Source organism: Neolamprologus multifasciatus, chromosome 22, assembly GCF_963576455.1.
Source record: "Neolamprologus multifasciatus chromosome 22, fNeoMul1.2, whole genome shotgun sequence".
Classification (NCBI taxonomy): Eukaryota; Metazoa; Chordata; class Actinopteri; order Cichliformes; family Cichlidae; genus Neolamprologus; species Neolamprologus multifasciatus.
In genome coordinates this window covers 9650899-9669612 of record NC_140459.1, presented here as the reverse complement: position 1 = coordinate 9669612, position 18714 = coordinate 9650899, and the positions used below count along the sequence as shown (strand labels likewise).

Here is an 18714-nt window from a genome sequence, read left to right as displayed (position 1 = left end):
CTAAAAAATACCTGTTTTTTTTTCTATTTTAATTTCTTGTCAGTAGCTCAACAATAACTATGTAATTTATATCCACAAAAGTTTAATCATAACTGTATAGCAACCACCTAGCAAAACACTAGCACTGACTATTTTTTTTTTTTAGCATTTTAACAACATCTACAGCCCCTGTGACTTTGTATGTAAGCTTTCCAGCATCACAAACAGGCCAAAAACACTGTAGCTCTTTAAGCACTAGTGATCATAATTCACTTAATTTCCCTAATTAATTCAGCAGAAAATTCATCAAAAAAAAGTGTACTGTGGTCACAGATTAAGGAAGTTGAGGGTTGTTTTCCCATAGACTATGCAAGTGGAAATCTTTTTGCATCTAGAATTGTCGCCCCCTGGTGCTCAATAAAAAGAATGCACTTTTCACGTTCTCCTATACTTTTCAGACACTGAAGCTGTTGTCTGTGGTTTTCATATTTAATGCTAAGAACCAACTTGCTTAACCTTTAAGTCAGCATGAATGGGGGAGTCTTTATGATAAAAAATGCCCACAAAAGTCATTTGATGAAGTCTGTGAAACAGCTGAAAGCTTCAATAAAGCACTAACTCGAGGTTGAGATGGGATTGGTGTAATGTGGCTACTCTAATCCTTGAAGTAAAAGTGGTTATCTTTACGTTTTCTGTCTTGATGAATAAAAAATATGTCAGTATTTGATTTCATGTTCAGTGTGTGACTGAACCTAGCAACAGACCGATAACAAAACAGGGAAACCACAACATTAGGCTGCGTGGAGACATTTCCCACCATACTAATGTGTTTTCATTATTACGTTAAAAAAAAACAGCCTTTGAATCATAATGATAGTCATCAGTGTGTGGTCTTTATGATTTACACTTGATACATACACTTACTGGAAGATAGACGTGTAAAGGGACTTTTTGACCGAAAAACAAAACGCCTACCTACTACAGGGCGTTCATCTACCTCTTGACATCCGTGTCCAATCCTAAATTTATTACCACAAAATGGCAGCAAAATCCACTCAAACACTCAGCTGGTCTTTCAGTTACTACAGTGAGTCTGTTAGATCCTCATCAATACTTCCTCTCTCAGGTCAGATCAACGTCAGAGACTTTTTCACTTCCTGCTCTGGCTTCCCCTCATCTTTTTCTGACTCCATCGGTGTTACAGGGAAAATGTAATAACACAGAGCACACAGTCACTAAAAGATCCAGAAGAAAAACACAGGTGTACCACATTTCATAAACATCACGTAGCCTTAAAATGTGCACAGTGCTTGTTTTTTATTCACTGGTTTATACATTCACATACTTTGCATTTCAGTGAGCCATTATGATCCAGAGCAAATACTGATGTGTGAAAATATTAAAGAATGGTGGTGCAACCATCAAAAATAACGATTAAGAGATGTCAGTCAACTGAGTTGACAATAAAAACGTTTCATTAACTATTAAATACAGAGTCATGGTATTTTCAGTTAGTCTCATTGTCCTCCCTGTCCTTATCATCCCCCTCTGTCACACCGACCCTCTGCACCCTCCGTCACGACATCCAGGTCTTCCTATTTTACCCCTTCATATTAAGCATGTCCAGTATATCCATTATCCCTCCTCTGCACATGTCAGTGTCCTGCCTCTCTAATGTTAATCCTTTTTATGTAAAGCTTATTTTTAGTGTTTAAAATGTTTTAAAAAAATCTACTTTTGAAGAGTGTTGTGTCAGAATCAAAATCAGAATATTGCACCACAAAACAGAAATAAGTCGATGTTTACACTTAAAGTATTAAAAAAAGTTAAAGGTAAACAACGGAGCTAAACTGATACATCTACACAGCTGATATTATAAAGACAGGCGTACTGGTAGTGGTGTATCTGCCAGCACTGACAGGTTTAAGGCACAAACCTTCATTCTTCAAGCAGTCTGGACTTTATCCAAATGAACCTCTGGAAAATCTCCCAAAGTCTGAACAGCATAAATGACCGACTTCATTCAAGGGTCACCAGAGGATAATTAGATCTGACCCGGCCATCGGCCTGACCTTCGACTGACAGATTACACCATCATCTAACAAGTCTGAGTGTAAAAAAAGCAGCAATAAAACAATTCAATCATCAACAGAAAATGAACAGAAACCATCCTTTGGTTTAAGCTCCTTAAACATGAAAACAGCTTTTTTTTTCTTGTTTAAACAGAACATTGATTCACATTTCTTTGGATTTTGAAAGTTTGCTCACAACACTACACACACTATTTATTCATTTAGTTAATTTTAAGTAACAGTGAGGTTTGAAACTCCTCAGATAATAACAAAAAAGTTAGGATGGAGCTGTTTCGTTAAAACAAATAATCACTGGGTGGCTCCATCCACTACATATTGACCAGAAGACTCAGAAAAGGGGAAGAAGGCAGGGCTCACCTCTACCTCCTCTGTTGTTGTATGTCATTATTAAACAGGAAACTGATGTGTGTTTTTTTAGTGGTGGGGAGGTCCACAGTCTCATGCTTTATGCAGACATTTTATTACTTCTGGTTTCAGATGCTTTTAGACGTTTGAATGATGAGCTCTGTTTCAGTATTGTTAGTTTAACAGAGCCAAGTCAGACACACTGGTGGAATCTGCAAAAATAAAATATAACCTTCTGTCTCTTTTCAGAAGAACAATCAGACATTTTGAAAAATATGTAGATTCATTTTAAATCTTTTTTTTTTTAAATGTCAAGTTATTCTTTGCAGAAACAGCACCAGGCTAGGACATATTCTCCCCCCAAAACACGTGTTTTGTCTGGATTAAATAAACAACAAACAGGTTTATTGTCATTCTCCAGTCGTTATGCTAAGCTAAGCTAACCACTGATCCAGGCTGCATTTCCTTAAAAGGCGAACGCATATTCCTTTCAAGCTTGAGCCCTGGTTTCAGCATTAGTGGTGTAACACCACACAGGTACTCAGTAAGAAAAAAAATGCATTTAGACCCTTTTTAATACTCACGCACAAGAAGAGCAGCGGTGCTCTGTTTTGTGTCAAGAGAGATTCTCTCTCATTTCTTTTTTAAATTTCTATTTTTCTTTTTAAATGCGTTCTTTATATCATTAAATGTTAAAAGGCTTTTTAACTTGAATGACTTCTGAGGTGGAGGTTTACTTTCTCTATCTTTCGGGTTACCATTGACCCTCTTTGCATCTTTATTTTCACGGGACAGAGACCGGGCTCTTGGCCGACTGTGGAAAGCATCAACTTCCCGCCCAGTTGTGGCATCTTTCTGTTCATCATGTTGGTGCTTCGATGGGGAGTAACCTGTGGCTCCACCGGGTGTGTCAGGGTTGGCAGCTGTTTCTGTGCTCTTGCGATTAGTCGGTGGAGCGGAGCTGCTCCTTCCTCTGGAGCCTTTAGCTGAGGCTCTCCCCGTGCGTCCCTGCTGGTCACGCCCATCCACAAACCTCTGCTTTAACAAGAAGCTCTCGCGAGACGAGCCAATAAGATGAAGCCTGTCGCCTATCTCGCACACCAGCACCGAACCGTCGACGTTTCCTTTTTTCTTAATTTTTGCTAAAAGCATTTTGCCATCATCACTCATGTCCTGCAGAGGAACTTCCTGTGTGCGTAGTATATTGCTAAGAGAAGCCATAAGGCTCTGCACTTTGCTCAGTGCTGTCTTTGAGTTCCTCCCCGTTAAAGTGATGTTGACCATATCACCACAATCCTGTGCTTTCATTTTCACATCATGGCTGATCCGGATGCTGTCCATTTCGTTTTTCCTGAACCGGTCAGCATACTTGAACACATCTGCATCAATGACAAAAGTCTTCTCTCCGTGCCTGAGGGAGCCACGCTGGTCTGGGGATGAGCCTGCAGCGAACCCATGAGAGGCTGGACGGCTACGAGAAGGGCCTGGCGCTGATGATGATGAGGAGGTGGGGGAAGACAGAGCAGCGTGTGGGGGCTTGTCTCTGTGACTGTAGTTTTTGGGAATGGCTCCAGAGGATGCAGCTGGGGTTGGTGAGGATGAAGAGGATGGCGACATCTTTGTTTGTGATAAGGGAAGCTGTTCTAATTTAGCCTTTACCTCTTTGAGCTTAGAAAAATGACCCTTTACACGCACCTGACCTTCTCCTAGATCATACATCTCAAAGCCATGCGACCTGAGGATATTCTTCACTTCTCTCTCATCTTGAAACTCTTTCAAATGTAGTGTTGCCTCCACTGGGAAATCCATCTGAGGACAAGGGAGAGGGAGAGAAGGACCAACAGCATAAATACATAAAGGATAAATCTGACCTAATAGAACATAAAAAACAGTAAATGTTACCTCAGACATTTTCACGGTTAAACGATACTGTTGATCATCGATCTGCAGCACATCAGTCTGCTAAACTCAGCAGGAACTGTTAAAAAAAAGATGTTAAAATTATTTTATAGCCTCAACTTGGGCGTTAAAGTGTCCTGATTTACTGTAATAAAATAAAATAAAATCCCTTATTCCTCTCACCTGGTAAATAAACCCACTCTGCAAACTAAATTAAATAAAACTGAAGTAAAAACAACAATATTCACTGCACAGCTTGTTTCAGAGGATGAACTGAGGGTCTGCATTAGGGCCCAGGATCAGATAAAGAAAGACTATTTTGACCTGTGAATCATGCAAAGCTACTCTATCATAGTCCAAGACAAAAACGGGAGCGCTGAGGCAATTTGACTGTTGTTGCATTTCATTCTAATGCCTACAGAGGGCGCTAAAGTATCACAGATTAATGCACCCTGAATGGCTGAAATTATTATTATCCACACAGAAACGTCCAACCCACAGCAAACACCTTCACCTCCACCTGACCCCCTGTTTAAGGCCAGCTGAGGTCCAGGTGGTCTCACCCTCTGGTCCTGGACTATGATGACAGCCTGTCCGGGCTGGTGAGAGGGGCACACCACACCTACAGCCCCTCCCCTCCTCCGTGCTTAGGTCTGAGGAAATAAACCGATGTTTTTCAGCTGTCCTGTCACCTGGTGAAACACCTGGAACCCCCAACCGCCTAACCAGGCTCCTCTGCTTATGCATGTCCAGGAAGGAGCTGGAAACACCTTGAGACTCACTTGTTTTCTACTTTCTGGTGCCAGAGAGGCAGCACGGGATCTGTCGCGTTTAGTTAGTTTAATCGAAAGTGAAAGTAGCGCTTTGAGGTCAGTCATAGACACAAAACATGTGCAGATTAGCATTACTGACCCGCAAAACTGAACAAAAGATGTGCAGGTATAATGTGCAGCAAATGCAAAGCAAAAACTTCATTTTTTAAACCCCTCTAAACTTTTTTTTTTTACGAACACTGCTCCTGCTGATTCATGAGATTACTCCATCATAGTTTCAGTAAAGATACCAGAAACAGACAGACACCGAGGATCTGACGACCCACAACTTACTGTTACTGCTCACTTCTCTGTCTTCATGACACCGGCTTTGTTTACTCCACAGCCCCGTGGAAGTCAGGACGAAATCGAAACTCACACGTCACGTCCGCCACACACTTTTTACACAGAAAACCATGCAAAACATATAATTTATTACCATCAATAATTAAATTATAGCTTAAAAATAAACCAGTTTTAAATGGAAATCTCTTGGGATACATTAAAATAGGTTTATTTACACTTTAAAAAGGTGTTGGTTCATTTCCGCCTCGTTCACAGACTAAAAATGTCTCACTGCTGTGTAAAGGCCGTTAAAAGCCATTAAACTTGTCATATCAATTTATTAGTGTTAGATAAACAGAGAAGCCCAATTAGGTCACGGTCACCCTTTAAAGTCAAACAGGTCTTTAACCTTTAGTGTCTACATGTAGTGCAATGGCGCCCTCACGTGGATGTAATGCAGAATTAAACATGTAGGCAGAATTAGTTGTTTTGGGACAAACCTCCACAGCTGCTAATCCCCCTACATAAAGCATCTACACAAAACATTTTGCAGAGGGCATTAGCAGCCGTGACAGTTTGTCTTCAAATAACAACTGTAATCCCCACGTTTTAACTTTTTATCTTGAAATAGTAATTTTTTCAATATTTGTTTTCTTAATGTGTCCCTAATACTCCATCATACCCCTCAGCATCCTACTAGATACACCTCTGGCATCAGTTTCAAAATCCTGTCACCTTGTTAACACATTCACGACTTTATCAGAAAACTTGACCTCTGAGGTCAAGGTCACTGAGATTTGAACTCTACAAGATTTTCAATAGATGTACCTACAGTATCAAATCAACTCCAATCGTTCTCCAGTTATCGCAATTATAAACGAGATGGAGGCAGATGATCTGCTGTGGCCACCTCTAAAGGGAGCAGCCAGAAGAAGACAAGCTGGTTACCCATCACAGATTCAATCAGGAGACAGATAAATGTGCATTTAACAAATTCTGCAGAGAAGAGAGACCTCTGTTTAATAATCCGTATTTCACTGTTTTACATCTTAGTGCAGTTTTGGTTACTGTATTGTTCTGTCTCTGTAATTTTTTGTTTAAATTCTTTTTTTTGCTGGTTTTTAGTCTGTTTGGGTTTTCTGTCCAAAGCAGGAGCGGGGAACTCCAGGCCTCAAGGTGTCCTACAGGTTTTAGATGTGTCCTTAATTCAACACAGATCATTTAAATAGTTAACTTACCTCCTCAACCTGTCTTGAAGTGCTCCCGAGGCCTGGTAATGAACTCACCATTTGAGTCAGGTGTGTTGACCCAGGGTGAGATCTAAAACATGCAGGACACCGGACCTTCAGGCCTGGAGTTCTCCACCCAGCTCTAAGGGGAGGGGGTTTTGGGTGGGATAACAGGAGCAGAGAAGCTGCAGAGGAGTGTGAGACTGCAACTCTGCTTCCGGGTCCCAACTCTAGATAGTCACGTTTTGGAGGGTTAATAAATTTGGCCAGATTTCTAGAAATGAGAGCAGAGCAAAATCCAAAGTGGGATGGATGCAGTCTCTCCTAACAGGACCAGGTTTCCTCCAGAAAGTTTCCCAATTATCTATAAAGCCCACATCGGTTTTTTGGCCACCACTCAGACAGACAGCAATTTACAGAGAACAAGCAGCTAAGCATGTCACTCCAGGTCTAATGTGTCATTACTGACGATGTGAATTACAATTTTACTGAATTTACATTTAGCCTTAGCCAGCAGTTTTCAATTTTTCCCAACGTCACCTGCTCTGGCTCCTCAAAGGAATTAAATAAATAAAACAAGTTCCATTTTCATGATTTTATTTTAATGTTTCTCTAGTATTCATTTCAATTGTTTGAACACTTTCATGTGTTTAAATGTGTAACAGATTATATTCGATTTATCTCTGTGCAAATACATTTTTCTAGTTTCTTTCCACATTTAACCACAAAATCAAGTCAACTTAACCAACAAGTGCTTCAAATGACAGTCAACCTGTACATTACTAAAGCAGTGCAATAAAAAATACTTTAATATTTATTTCTTTTGCTTGATCAACTGGTTCTCCAGCTCTCTGGATGAAATCTGCAGAGAACAAATTTAAGAAGAAAAAAAAAAAGACAGTTTAGTAAAATGGTTTTAAAAAATAAAAATAAAAATATGTCAGATACTCATGGATTCATTTTCTCACCTGTGAGGCCAGACTCTTAAATCTCTGGCGCTTTGAGCAACAACAACCATCTGCACTGGAGAGCTATTCTCTGGAAGCACCGCCATGCTAGAAAAGACGAGAAGCACAGGTTTCACTTACAGAACTGTTTATGTGCAAACTGAGAGACATCACCCAACAACCTGACTGAGCAGGACTAAACGTACACACACAAAAGTTCACTAAATAAACATTTGTTTATTTATTTGCGCCTGACGTCTAAATGCTGAAACATGGTGCATTTAACAGAAATATCTTACTGATGTTAAACACGTAATTCTTTTTGTAAACACAGGATTTAGTGGTAGGTAACGGGAGCTGAGTGAGGCCTCTGTGAGAGGACCGTAAAACAATTCGCACTTCTGGATTTAATGAAAGAGCCTTTGTGTTAGTCCAGAACTGCTGCTATGACACTTATTACAGTTAAGAGATGTCCAGGTGAACGTACCACTTGGCGTCTATTGAGACATCAACAGCAGACACATGCTGTGGTTCAGTAAAGAAGCTAAAATACAACGCTCGAGTGTTACAACAAGCCTTCAGCTTCAATTTAAACACAGTAAAATAATGTTGGAGGTTTACCTATAACCCTGCAGCGAGTGGTCAAAGCAGGGCCTCAAACAGCCTCACATTACTCTAGCAGACACAACAGGAAAGGACAGAGCCACTGCAGGCTGAGCCTCGCTGGAAAGTCTGCACACCACCTACACATTCACATCACGCGTGACGGAAGATGGCAATGGAGAGATTACCTTATTTGCAACTCGTGGTCCACGCGGTTGGAACTGAAGATGGCAGCTGCCCATCTTCACGTGCTACTCTTCATGAGTCATTCCTGAAGAAGCGAGCCGCCTGTGTAAACACAGAGAAAGATAAATGTGAGGTTTACATGGTTTGAGATCCATTTCAAATATTAGCATCTGTAAACTTCAGCAAGGAATTTTGCCTGAAATGTTACCTAACTTTACTCCTGACAGTATTTTTGAACTTATTAGAAATACTGAAGGTTTCAGATTCATCAGGACCAAAATTCTCTTTGCAGAAGGTTTAACACACATCTTTTCACACCTTGAAGCTGCTGCTATTTTTTTACACCATCTGTGTGTGGACATTAGCAATGCCTGCTTTGTAACTGATAAATCACTTAAAAGAAAAAAAAAGAAAACAACCTGTCCACTTTGTCAGAGGTTTACCTACAACCCTGCAGCGAGTGGTCACAGCAGGGCCTCAAACAGCCTCACATTTCTCTAGCAGACACAACAGGAAAGGACAGAGCCACTGCATGCTGAGCCTCGCTGGAAAGGTCTGCAAACCAACTACAAGAAGGAAGATTATGATGAAGAAATTACCATGGTCACATCTCGTGACCCATATGCCATCGACGGCAGCGGCCAGCCTTCGTGCACTGCCCCTATGGATTAATGCAGAATCCAGCCACCTGAATAAACACAAATGTACAGAGACAACTATTTGATACACTGAAAACCAAAATGGCTAAAATCACTCACTTTAAAATCTGTTTTACTTTGTCTGAGGTTTACCTATAACCCTGCCATGATGGGTCACAGCAGGGCCTCAAACAGCCTCACATATCTCTAGCAGACACAACAGGAAAGGACAGAGCCACCGCAGGCTGAGCCTCGCTGGAAAGGTCTGCGGGATTTTCAGAACACCGTAAAAAGTTTTCAGCCTGTGGGCCCAAAGTAAGAAACACCGGCTGTTGTTAAACTCAGTCTGCCATGTGTGTGAGACAGCCAGTTAGAAGAAACGAAAAAGAAACGCGGCGTGTAAAACGTTAAAACGCGACTAATGTAAAAATGAGTACATTGTAACGTAACCTACCCGCTTCAAAGTCATAACTTGGTGTGTGAAAGCTGAAACACTTCATATTTCAGGTTGGATGGTAGCAGATTAATCAAACGCACCGCCATGTTCGTCCACTGAATTCAACTGGAGACTCTGTGCGGATGTGACGTAGGTTTAGCATGTGCACGGGGTTTCCCAGCAGGGGGCAGTAAAACACCAAAGATGGCTACCGAATGTTGGCTTGATTTTTTTTTCCTTTGTAATTTTTTTAATGCATAAATACATAGAAAAATACATACATGCATAGATAAGTAAAGCTACACGGTTAAGAATGTAAAACTATGACAAAATAATAATAAACACAATAAATGAAAATAAGTTAAAATCTGTTTAAAGGATAGGGGTTTTCTATTGGTTACCAGTTTCAGTGACTTACTCAGGATGTTAAACTTGTTCATCCACTGATTTATACATGATCAGTTTTGAAGTACTTACTTTATGTGTAAGCAAGCCTCCCTAATAACAATAAAGGATTGACAACACTTTCCACACAGATTGTTGCACTTGTTAAGTGAAAAAAGGAATTTTTAAGCAATCTTATCAGAATCAGAATTAGCATGCTTTATTAATCCCTAAGGGATATTATGTGGGTTACAGTTATCACATTCTCAAACAAAAGGTACATTCCAGTTCTTAAAGCAGAGAAAAAAGCTGGTGGTGGTGAGGAAAGAAGCTGTAGTTGGTTGGCAGGGTTGGCAGCAGACCACTGAAGACAGATAGGCAACTACTGTAATTTTGATGGGAGTCTGTGACACAGGTTATGCTTAGTGTCTTTTTATTTTGAAAATAATCTGCGTTTTTTTGGCATCCAGCGTGGACGCAGCCACTCCATCTCTCTGCCAGCATCATCTGCTCCAGCTCACTGTGGGCACACAAAAAGACATTAACACAGTCCCGTACACCTGTTGCCTCCCTGCCTCCGTGCTGCCCAGAGAGCTCACCGTGTCACCCTTCCTCTGCAGCAGGCCAGCAAACCACGCCCCCGCCACAGAGTCATTTGACGATGGCCTTTGGCTCAGGTCACTTTGCTGTTCAGATCAATGAACTGATCATCATTGGGACAGTTAACTTTGAGCAGATATTATCCTTAACACATATCCATTTGTTTTGCAGTTTTCAAATAAGGTTATGCTTAAAAACTAGATGTAAAAGCTCTTCATGGTTTCAGTGTCCTTAGTAATGCTGGGTACCACGATTTCTGCAGAACACTAGTTACTGTGACAGGAATAATTAGACTGATGCTATACTGCAATAGCTTGATGGCAATATGGGTGGTTAAGATTTGCATTACCAAATTGTAAGAATATTTGTAACTTAAAGTATATCAGTAGAATTCACCTAAGGGGGCATATTGGCTTGGGTTGGCCTGGATCTCTGAGGTTCATCCATAATCCTGATGCTGTTGGTTGGTAAGTACGCAAAGGAATTTTAGTGTACAGTCTGTGGGAAAACATCACCAACACTGAAGTTAAATAGAGAAAAAAAAAATTCTTAAGAAGAATTTACAAAAACCAATACATATTAAGCAAATCATAATATATTAAAAACTTGGGCTTAATAAATCTGTTTTTCTCAAGCCAGAAACACTAAACTACTGTTAATTATTTTTAGAATCCCCACATTATGGGATAACACCAAAGCAAATACATGCAGGTTTAAGGAAAGTGCTTTAAAAATATTTCATTTTCCTTGGACCGAGCTGTTGTGCTCTTCTAATAAAATTTTTAATTAGCAGTAGTTTCTCTAATGGATGTTACATAATACTTTACTGAATAGAACCTTACCCATAAAAGAAAAACATTTTGAAAAGTGCTTTTTATCTACCAGCATGGACTATTTCTACGTAGGAGGGCTTTTATAACCCAGTGGACAGCCGTTGGTGGTGGGTGTTGGCAGCTCTGGAGCGTCCATGAGGAGCTCTGTTGTGGTCGATGACTCATATTGCATGGCGGTACAACAATGCGAGCTACAGACGAGCAACCGTCTGCCCGGGCCTGCACCATCAGCAGACGTCCGAAAAGAATTTCAGCTTTGTTTGCCTGCAGTGACGCTCGCTCAGCTGACACGGCCTACGTACAGATGAAGGCCTAAAAGTGACAAAACACAGGTTAATATTTTTGGCAAGATGCTGAGACTTAAAGAGAAACTGATAGATTTTTAAAACCTACATAAACTGTAAACAATAAACCAAATATATAATAATCCTATTTCAGCCTTTAATTCCAAAAGTGTTTTGTTTCATGAGATCTACCCGAAACAGCTCAGAGAGAGGTTGAAATTGAGATGATTTTATTTCAGCCTCTGGTCAAAAATGACCAAAAATAAGCAAATTCTATATTCTAATGTTGGCTTTCCTTACATATCAGGTATTAGATCATAAAAAAGAGGAAAGTAGTCCCTGCTGGTGTCATGTGCTCAGGTCTTTTACATGGAACTTTGGGATTTTTACAAAACAATATCGAAAACTTGGGTGTTGCCACCAAGTTTTTTTCAATATTTAAATAAAAAAGAAAATCAACTAAATTATGTCTTAACTGTTTTATATAAACAATGTATTAAAAATGATTTAGCTTTATTTATCCAGGAAGAAGGACACAATAGTGTCCCAGATCTTCAGAAGAAAACTCATTTTTGGGTGAGTGCAGGCAGCAGCTGTGCTGTGTTGATTGGTTGTAGCTGCGTCTGATGAACATGCTGACCCAGTGTATCCCAGACATGTTCAATAGGAGACATACTGGCACTGAATGTGAGTCAGGAAAGCTGCAGCAACAGCTCAGCTGCACAAACCCAGCTTCAGTCGGCTTCAGTTAGTGAGTATGGTGCCACTGATGGCACCGCTGTGTACTGAGACACCCGACATGAGATTGCAGTAAATTAAACTAATTTTGTGCGAGTGAGTTGATTTGAGTTTGATAAAACAAATGATCATCTCACCACTGATTTAAAGTAATCACAGAAAAGACATTTGGGGCTCTCCTCAGCTCTTCCCATGAGGGTGGCACGGTTGCCCTCTTGGTGGTCCTCCTCGGGTCCTCGTATTCTGGGGCCTCTGGATGTCTGGGGCCTGGATCTCCTCCATACCTGCTTCATGCCCTGGGGGACGGGGCTATGGCTCCCCACACTCCCTAGCAGATCATTACATGGAGAAACCTTTTGAATACAAGCGTGCAAATCCACACAGGTGTGCACACAGGTGTACACACAGGTTTTCACAGACACAAACTACACCTACCTCAAAGCACACTGTCGATCTTGCGTGCTGCAAAATAACATGTAATATTTAGTATCTACTTTTATCTACTGTTAACTAGTTTATTGTGATGGTGTTGTATTTATTATGTTGCTCTGTTTTGTTTGTTTTCTCGTCTGTTTTTTCTTATCCCCTTACAGGTGATCCAAGTGTTTTGCTTGTTTTTCTTTCTTTTTTTTCTCTCCTCCCCCTTTCTCACCATCTCTTCTCCCCTCTATTTTTCTTTCTCTCCTTTTCTTTCTTTCATTCTCTCTCCCTGTCCTATCCGCCAGTCATGTCTGTCCCGTCTGTAACAACCGGAAAATCAAATCAAATAAATACATAATTATAATAAAGGTCAATCAAACGGACCAAAATGGCAAAGCCATGATTTTCCAGTTGGTAAAGTAAATCCACTTGGCATCTTTCTTGGCCTTCAGACAACAGTTCTGAGGGCTAAAGATCCAAACGGGACAGGCAAAAAAAAAAAAAGAAAAGATACCAACATGAAATTATTCTAATGGCCCGTTTGAAGTTTGTGTGTTACTTCCAATTCTGCCCCAGGAAACGTACACTGAATAAAAATTAAGAAGGACTTATTTTCATATTTTTCAGTTTCTCAAAGTTTTCAACGTAAGTGTCAAAAATAATTTTATTATTTTGAGCTCTTAACCACATCACCACACACAGGAGTGTGAGGATACAAATGCACAAAAAAAGTCATAGTGGACGTTAGCTGGTCTTTACACTGCCAGATCCTGAACACAAAGTCTTTGTAATGTTGGATAGCACACGTAACAGCATAGTGTGTTACCCACCAGTGGTTGGATGCACACTCTACCCAGGGAGCACCTGTATCTAAACCACACCCAGCATTGTAAAGTCATCTGAATCAGATTATTTCCTGCTTTGTGTGTTGCAACTATACAAAAAATGTCTAACTTATTCTCTCAAAATGATCTGAGATCATGTGTGAAGAAGGCTTATATACAAGAAAACCTTCCAAAACACAGGCAGTATTGTATTCCCTAATTTAAAAGCATGACATTAATACCTTTATCATCTTATAATGACGCCACTAAATTGTTATCTATGGCAGCTGTAGAACATTTTGTTTCATTGGAGGGGTTACAGAGGTCACTTCCCAGAGGGACCAAGCACAGTTCACTTATAAGAGGAGCTCCGATAGTCCTCGATGCCTCCACGCAGAAGCTGAGTCATTACATTCATACAATTGAGGCTTCTTTGTTATGTGAACTCTTAAAGGTGCCCCTTGGTCCTTACTGCATGAGTGAACCCAGTCTCAAAAGATTTCCACTACACCACTGTGGGTTGCTTTAGACCAGAGGTGGGCAATTAATTTTCCCAGGGGGCCACATGAGAAACTGGGACTGTTCTGGAGGACCGCACCAATAAACTTACAAGGAAATAAAATTAATACTGAGCATAATTGAGTTTAGCGTACCCACCCACAAAAAATGTCCTGAAAGTTTGCAAAGTTAATTGTCGTGGGTAATAAAAAGCTTTATTATACTGAATAGAAAGAAACAGGAACCATGTGAGTCTTAATCAAGTTGAATGGCTGGAGAAAGGTTAGACAGCAAAATTAAATTTCTGGCGTCACAGAAACCACTTCATTGCCAAACCTGAAGTGTAATCCAGCTAAAGGCCTTTTGGCGAGCAGGCACAGCAGCGAATACTGCTCCACATGACGTCACCGCCTCTGATTTGTTTCAAGGTGACACTCTGAGGCCAACTGAGAGAGTAACACGTAACGACTCCACCCTAAGAGCCTTTTCTCAGAATCACTTTGAGGTCACATAATTTACTTTAAATCCAGCTGCCAAGTGCATTCACATCCCCCCATTTATGTATATTTATATAAATGCAGTATGCAAAAAGGGAGCTACAGGATTTGTTTGACTTAAGTGACACTTATGTAATGCGCATTAGACCATATTGGGTCGGGATGTGAATAACGCCTTTGTGTAAGTCAGCTGACCAATGAAGGGACGGCTGAAGCTAACGATTAACTGACCCATAACTACTATTTTGATTATTGTTTAACCACAAGAGCTTTAAATTTGAGAGAGCTGTGACAGAACTGATCAGATGTTAAAACCATGTTAAGTTTACATATAAATCTAAAAAGCAGCCTCATAAGTTATTGATGCACATTTTAAATCCTATTACAACAAGTTTACCAATTTAACAAACTGCAATGTCTGTCTCCATTTTTACCCCCCTGATTTTGATCTTTACTGGCAGGGCCCCTTCTGTTTTCGTGTTGGGGCACATTCTTGTGGCCCTTCTCAGTTCGGTCTGATCTGCATGCTACATCAATGATGGAAAACAAGGAGAGCTGAGGTGCAGCTGAGGCTCCAGCTGGTTCCTCCCCCTGTACAGGAGCTCCCAGCTACTCTTATGAAACAGCGCCGTAATTTGCAGGACTGCGGTTTGGGAATAATTGAGGTTTGACGCAGAGGTTTTTTTTAGTGAACACATAATCCTTTCCACCTGATCTCTCCCCTCTGAAAAGAGGTGAAAGCCTCCAAGACGCTAGGTTGAGAAACATGGAAACCCAGCAGAGTTAAATGGTTTAAGTCGGCACCTGATTTTCTGTCTAACTCGACTGAAATTTGACAAACATCACATATGAACCCCAGGAGGATGAGGAAGAGTGCATCCGGTCCATTTACGCCCGTGGTTATAACTCAGGAGCTGGATCACACACACTAAGAAGTTTTCCAGTGCACGATATTCTCACTGTGCCTGTGAGTCAGGCTCTTAACACCACACAGTGCTCAAGGCAGGATGTTCCCTCGCTGTCCCACTGAGTCAGCTTTTTCTCATCACCCACCTGCCTCCTGTGTGGCACCATATCTCCACCTCTGCACCACTAATCCATGCCCTCTCCCAACTCCTAGCCAGCTTTCCCCCCGGTTCTCTTTCTATCAATGGCACTACTATAGAAAGCTTAAACCCCGGTTATTTAAAGAGGCCAGATCCTCCGCTAATAGCCTTATCAGATGGCATACACTCCTGACTTCATGACTATGCAGATACTCGTTGCCTGCGAGGGTTTGGGGGAAATGTGCATCATGAGTTAGTGAAGTGCAGTCAGTATCCTTTTCTAGAAGTCAAGAAGGATGCTTAAATGATTCTTATTTTAATCTAAAAAAGTGTTGAGAGTGTATTCAGTCCGGAGCAACATTATTCAGCTTATGCACGCTGCCTTTGGTACATTTCACAACCTGCAGTGTTGAGTAAGAAAAAAAATGTTACTCATTAGTGTTTCCAGTCCAAGTGGATCAAAATGTTTTGTTCTTAAGACTTCAAAACAAGAACGCATTGCACATGAAAAAGGATTTCCCCAAGGTAAAGCAATAGGATTAGTGATAAGAGCATTTTTATGATAAGCAACCGGAGTTACACTGCCTGCTCGGAAATGTTTCACAATGGGAGGTGACGATTGTTTTGTTGTCACCGTTTATAGCAATCCTGTACGGCCCCTGCAACTACAAGCCAATAAAAATACCAGAGTCACATCAGGTATTAGAATGAGTGCCACGGTTGTTTTCTTCCACGTTTCTGCATTTATGGTTTCTTGTGCTGTCACATGCGGCGAACATGCAGGGCAACGCTAACAGAAGAGTGACTGATACGTCTGGGCGTGTGGAAAAATCCTCAGGTCACAGCAGGGCTTTAGCCACATGCGGTCGACACACTTAATCTGATCCATCCTGAGTTCTCACACTCGGGCCTGGATGATGGAAAAACACACAATCAAACCTGAAAAAAAAAACCCCAGTGTTTCCATTTAAACATAAATAATCAACATTGCACAGCAAACAAGCAGATACAATTTCCTTTCAGTAGGAGCTCTAAAACAGAAAAAGAACACAATAACTTTAATTTATGGTCATTTATGTGCAGCCTGAGGTTGGCCACAGACTGAATGAACTATGCAGGCTTCGGGGTTGGTGAAGGACAAATTGTACCTGCTTCCCAAAATGCCTCACTAAGTAGAAAAGCACAAATGGATTTTTTTTTTCTTTTCTACTTTTATGGTCTTAACAGTAACTGTTAGGGAGCTGCTCTTCTGTCACTCTGTTGATCATCTTTGGGTTTCATTGGGGATACACTCGCAGATTACCACATCTCGACTTCAGCCACATGCTTCTTGAGAAATTCTTTTGCACACTTTTGTAAATTGGAGCTGATCAAAATGCTCGTTGCCTCTGATTAAGTCACTTTGGAGTTTTTAAGTGTTTTCCGTTTGTTTTTACTGCTGTTTCAGTGCTTTAGTCCCACATTTTTGACTATTGTTAGTTTGCATTTTAGATGTCATGTTTGCATTTCTTTATTATTCGACTAAATCATCAGTCTTAGTTCTGGTGCTCTTTAAGCCCGTTAACCAACATTAAAATGTAATTTAAATCTCTCTGTGATGTGATTATATGAGACATTTCCAAAAAACTGTTAGTAACGATACTTTTGAAATATACAATGACCAAATTTGGCACAAAAAAAGCACCAGCAACTTTTTAATTATATATTTAAACGCAACAAATTGTTATAGTGTTGTGTCTTCAGTGCCTTCAAAATCAATTTTGGAATCAATCTGGAACGAAAGTATTACTTTTTGTGACATCTTGATTAAGTACAGCAGATATATTCTATTTTTCACTTCTTTTTTTTTTACTTTGATTGAACTCTTTTGTGTTGTGTTATTTTTATATGATTTGTTTTGTCACAAACAACAGCCTCGTGATGTCATAAGGTCGTGGTGGTCTCAAACCTGGGATAATGGAAGGTTTTGTATCAGGAAGGCCATCCGACATGAAGTCTATGTGAAATCCGACATGCAGAACAATTCGCTGTTTAAACCTTTGGGAAATGAAAGTAACTGAATCTGTCTTGTTTTTTCATATTAAATAAAATGTAATGAATTAAATGTGATTTAATTTGATAATTTATTTAAGCTATTTTGCTATAGATTCTGAGTGACTTTTGGCTGCTGTAATGAAGGACTTTGGCTACTTTTGTGTAATAAATACACTTCTTCTTCTCTTCTCGTTCACTGGCCATTGCAAATAAAACCAGTGAGGGGTTCAATAGGAGCCTTGTCAGCATTGGTGCCTAATAAATCTCAGTATTTTCCTTATCTGCAGCCAGATCTGAGTCAGACTCACAGACTGGAAGTAAAAGGTGGACATAGCCACAGCAATCTTCCTGAGGCAAATGCATGCTCATATGGCACTAACTCATAACCTTCAGCATCTCCTGCTTTATTGTCTGTTTTGCTGTAAATGGGACCATAAATTTAAAAATGAATATCATGCTCTGTTAAAGAAAACTGGGAACTTACACTGAAAAGTATTAGAGAAATGCATTGCTGCTATAATAAATCATGTGAACACTGTAGGACTTTTTCATCTGTCAGAGGATCTGCCTCCTGTTCGCCGGTCAGAGTGCAGGTCAAAGACACTGGTTTCACTATGTCTGTTGTTCTTAATACCGTACGATCAAACCTTTCCAGCATTCTCTGTTTGTGATGATCTGGCCAGAGGAAGTGACTGCTGGTTATACTGGAAGCCTCCCTGACCCACGCGGCAGCAGCTTGGCACACATCGCAGATCCACAGCAGAGACTCATGAGCGGACTGATTTGATTGCTGCAGTGACTAGCACTCCATCAGACAGGCAGTAATTGTGAAATAGATGTGAGGAGGCAGACAGAGGTGGGGGGCAAAGCACAAGCAGCTTGACAGCAGGCCAGGTTAGAGGGAGGAAGTCCGGAACATGCTGATCTTCTGCTGCCGCTTATAATTGGTCGTCTGTTTCTCTGCTTACCTGTGGGTGTTTTCAAAAAGAAGCCACAGTGTCACTGCGCCTCCTGCCAGGAGTCCACGTATTTGGGGTTTAATGGTGCACATGTGGGAACCTTTTTTAATCTGCACAGCAGTTCTACTGGGAAAATCAATTAACA

General features: G+C 40.6%; 2 protein-coding genes, 1 long non-coding RNA gene and 3 other non-coding genes across 7 annotated transcripts in view; all 6 read right to left on the bottom strand.

The window, feature by feature from the left end:
• The window catches only part of myo1g (myosin IG), a 73214-nt gene extending 72225 nt beyond the window's left edge, over positions 1-989 (bottom strand). Inside the window, exon 1 of the mRNA XM_085148414.1 lies at positions 955-989. The gene's annotated coding sequence lies outside the window, so the exon portion shown is untranslated. The remainder of the gene's footprint in view (positions 1-954) is intronic.
• A 5-nt stretch (positions 990-994) lies between these two features.
• Positions 995-5521, bottom strand: rbm43 (RNA binding motif protein 43). Of its 2 annotated transcripts, XM_085148417.1 has the most exons (4): positions 5423-5521; positions 4880-4969; positions 4320-4395; positions 995-4226 (listed from the first exon to the last, which is right to left on the bottom strand). In XM_085148417.1, the coding sequence occupies exons 3-4, from the start codon at positions 4326-4328 to the stop codon at positions 3051-3053; spliced, it is 1185 nt and encodes a 394-aa protein (XP_085004543.1). In that variant the 5' UTR covers positions 4329-4395; positions 4880-4969; positions 5423-5521; the 3' UTR covers positions 995-3050. The 2 variants fall into 2 exon arrangements, with proteins under 2 accessions (XP_085004543.1, XP_085004542.1); XM_085148416.1 differs by lacking the exon at positions 4880-4969 and having other exon boundaries at positions 996-4226.
• A 108-nt stretch (positions 5522-5629) lies between these two features.
• Positions 5630-9609, bottom strand: LOC146492929 (uncharacterized). The gene is made up of 5 exons (XR_014871905.1): positions 9170-9609; positions 8978-9066; positions 8381-8480; positions 7611-7697; positions 5630-7504 (listed from the first exon to the last, which is right to left on the bottom strand). It is a non-coding gene; the product is annotated as an uncharacterized LOC146492929 (long non-coding RNA).
• Positions 8194-8327, bottom strand: LOC146492932 (small nucleolar RNA SNORA9). The gene has a single exon (XR_014872161.1). It is a non-coding gene; the product is annotated as a small nucleolar RNA SNORA9 (small nucleolar RNA).
• LOC146492931 (small nucleolar RNA SNORA9) lies at positions 8805-8939 on the bottom strand. Its single transcript, XR_014872162.1, has one exon. It is a non-coding gene; the product is annotated as a small nucleolar RNA SNORA9 (small nucleolar RNA).
• On the bottom strand, positions 9153-9287 carry LOC146492930 (small nucleolar RNA SNORA9). The gene has a single exon (XR_014872160.1). It is a non-coding gene; the product is annotated as a small nucleolar RNA SNORA9 (small nucleolar RNA).
• Positions 9610-18714: the final 9105 nt, after the last annotated feature.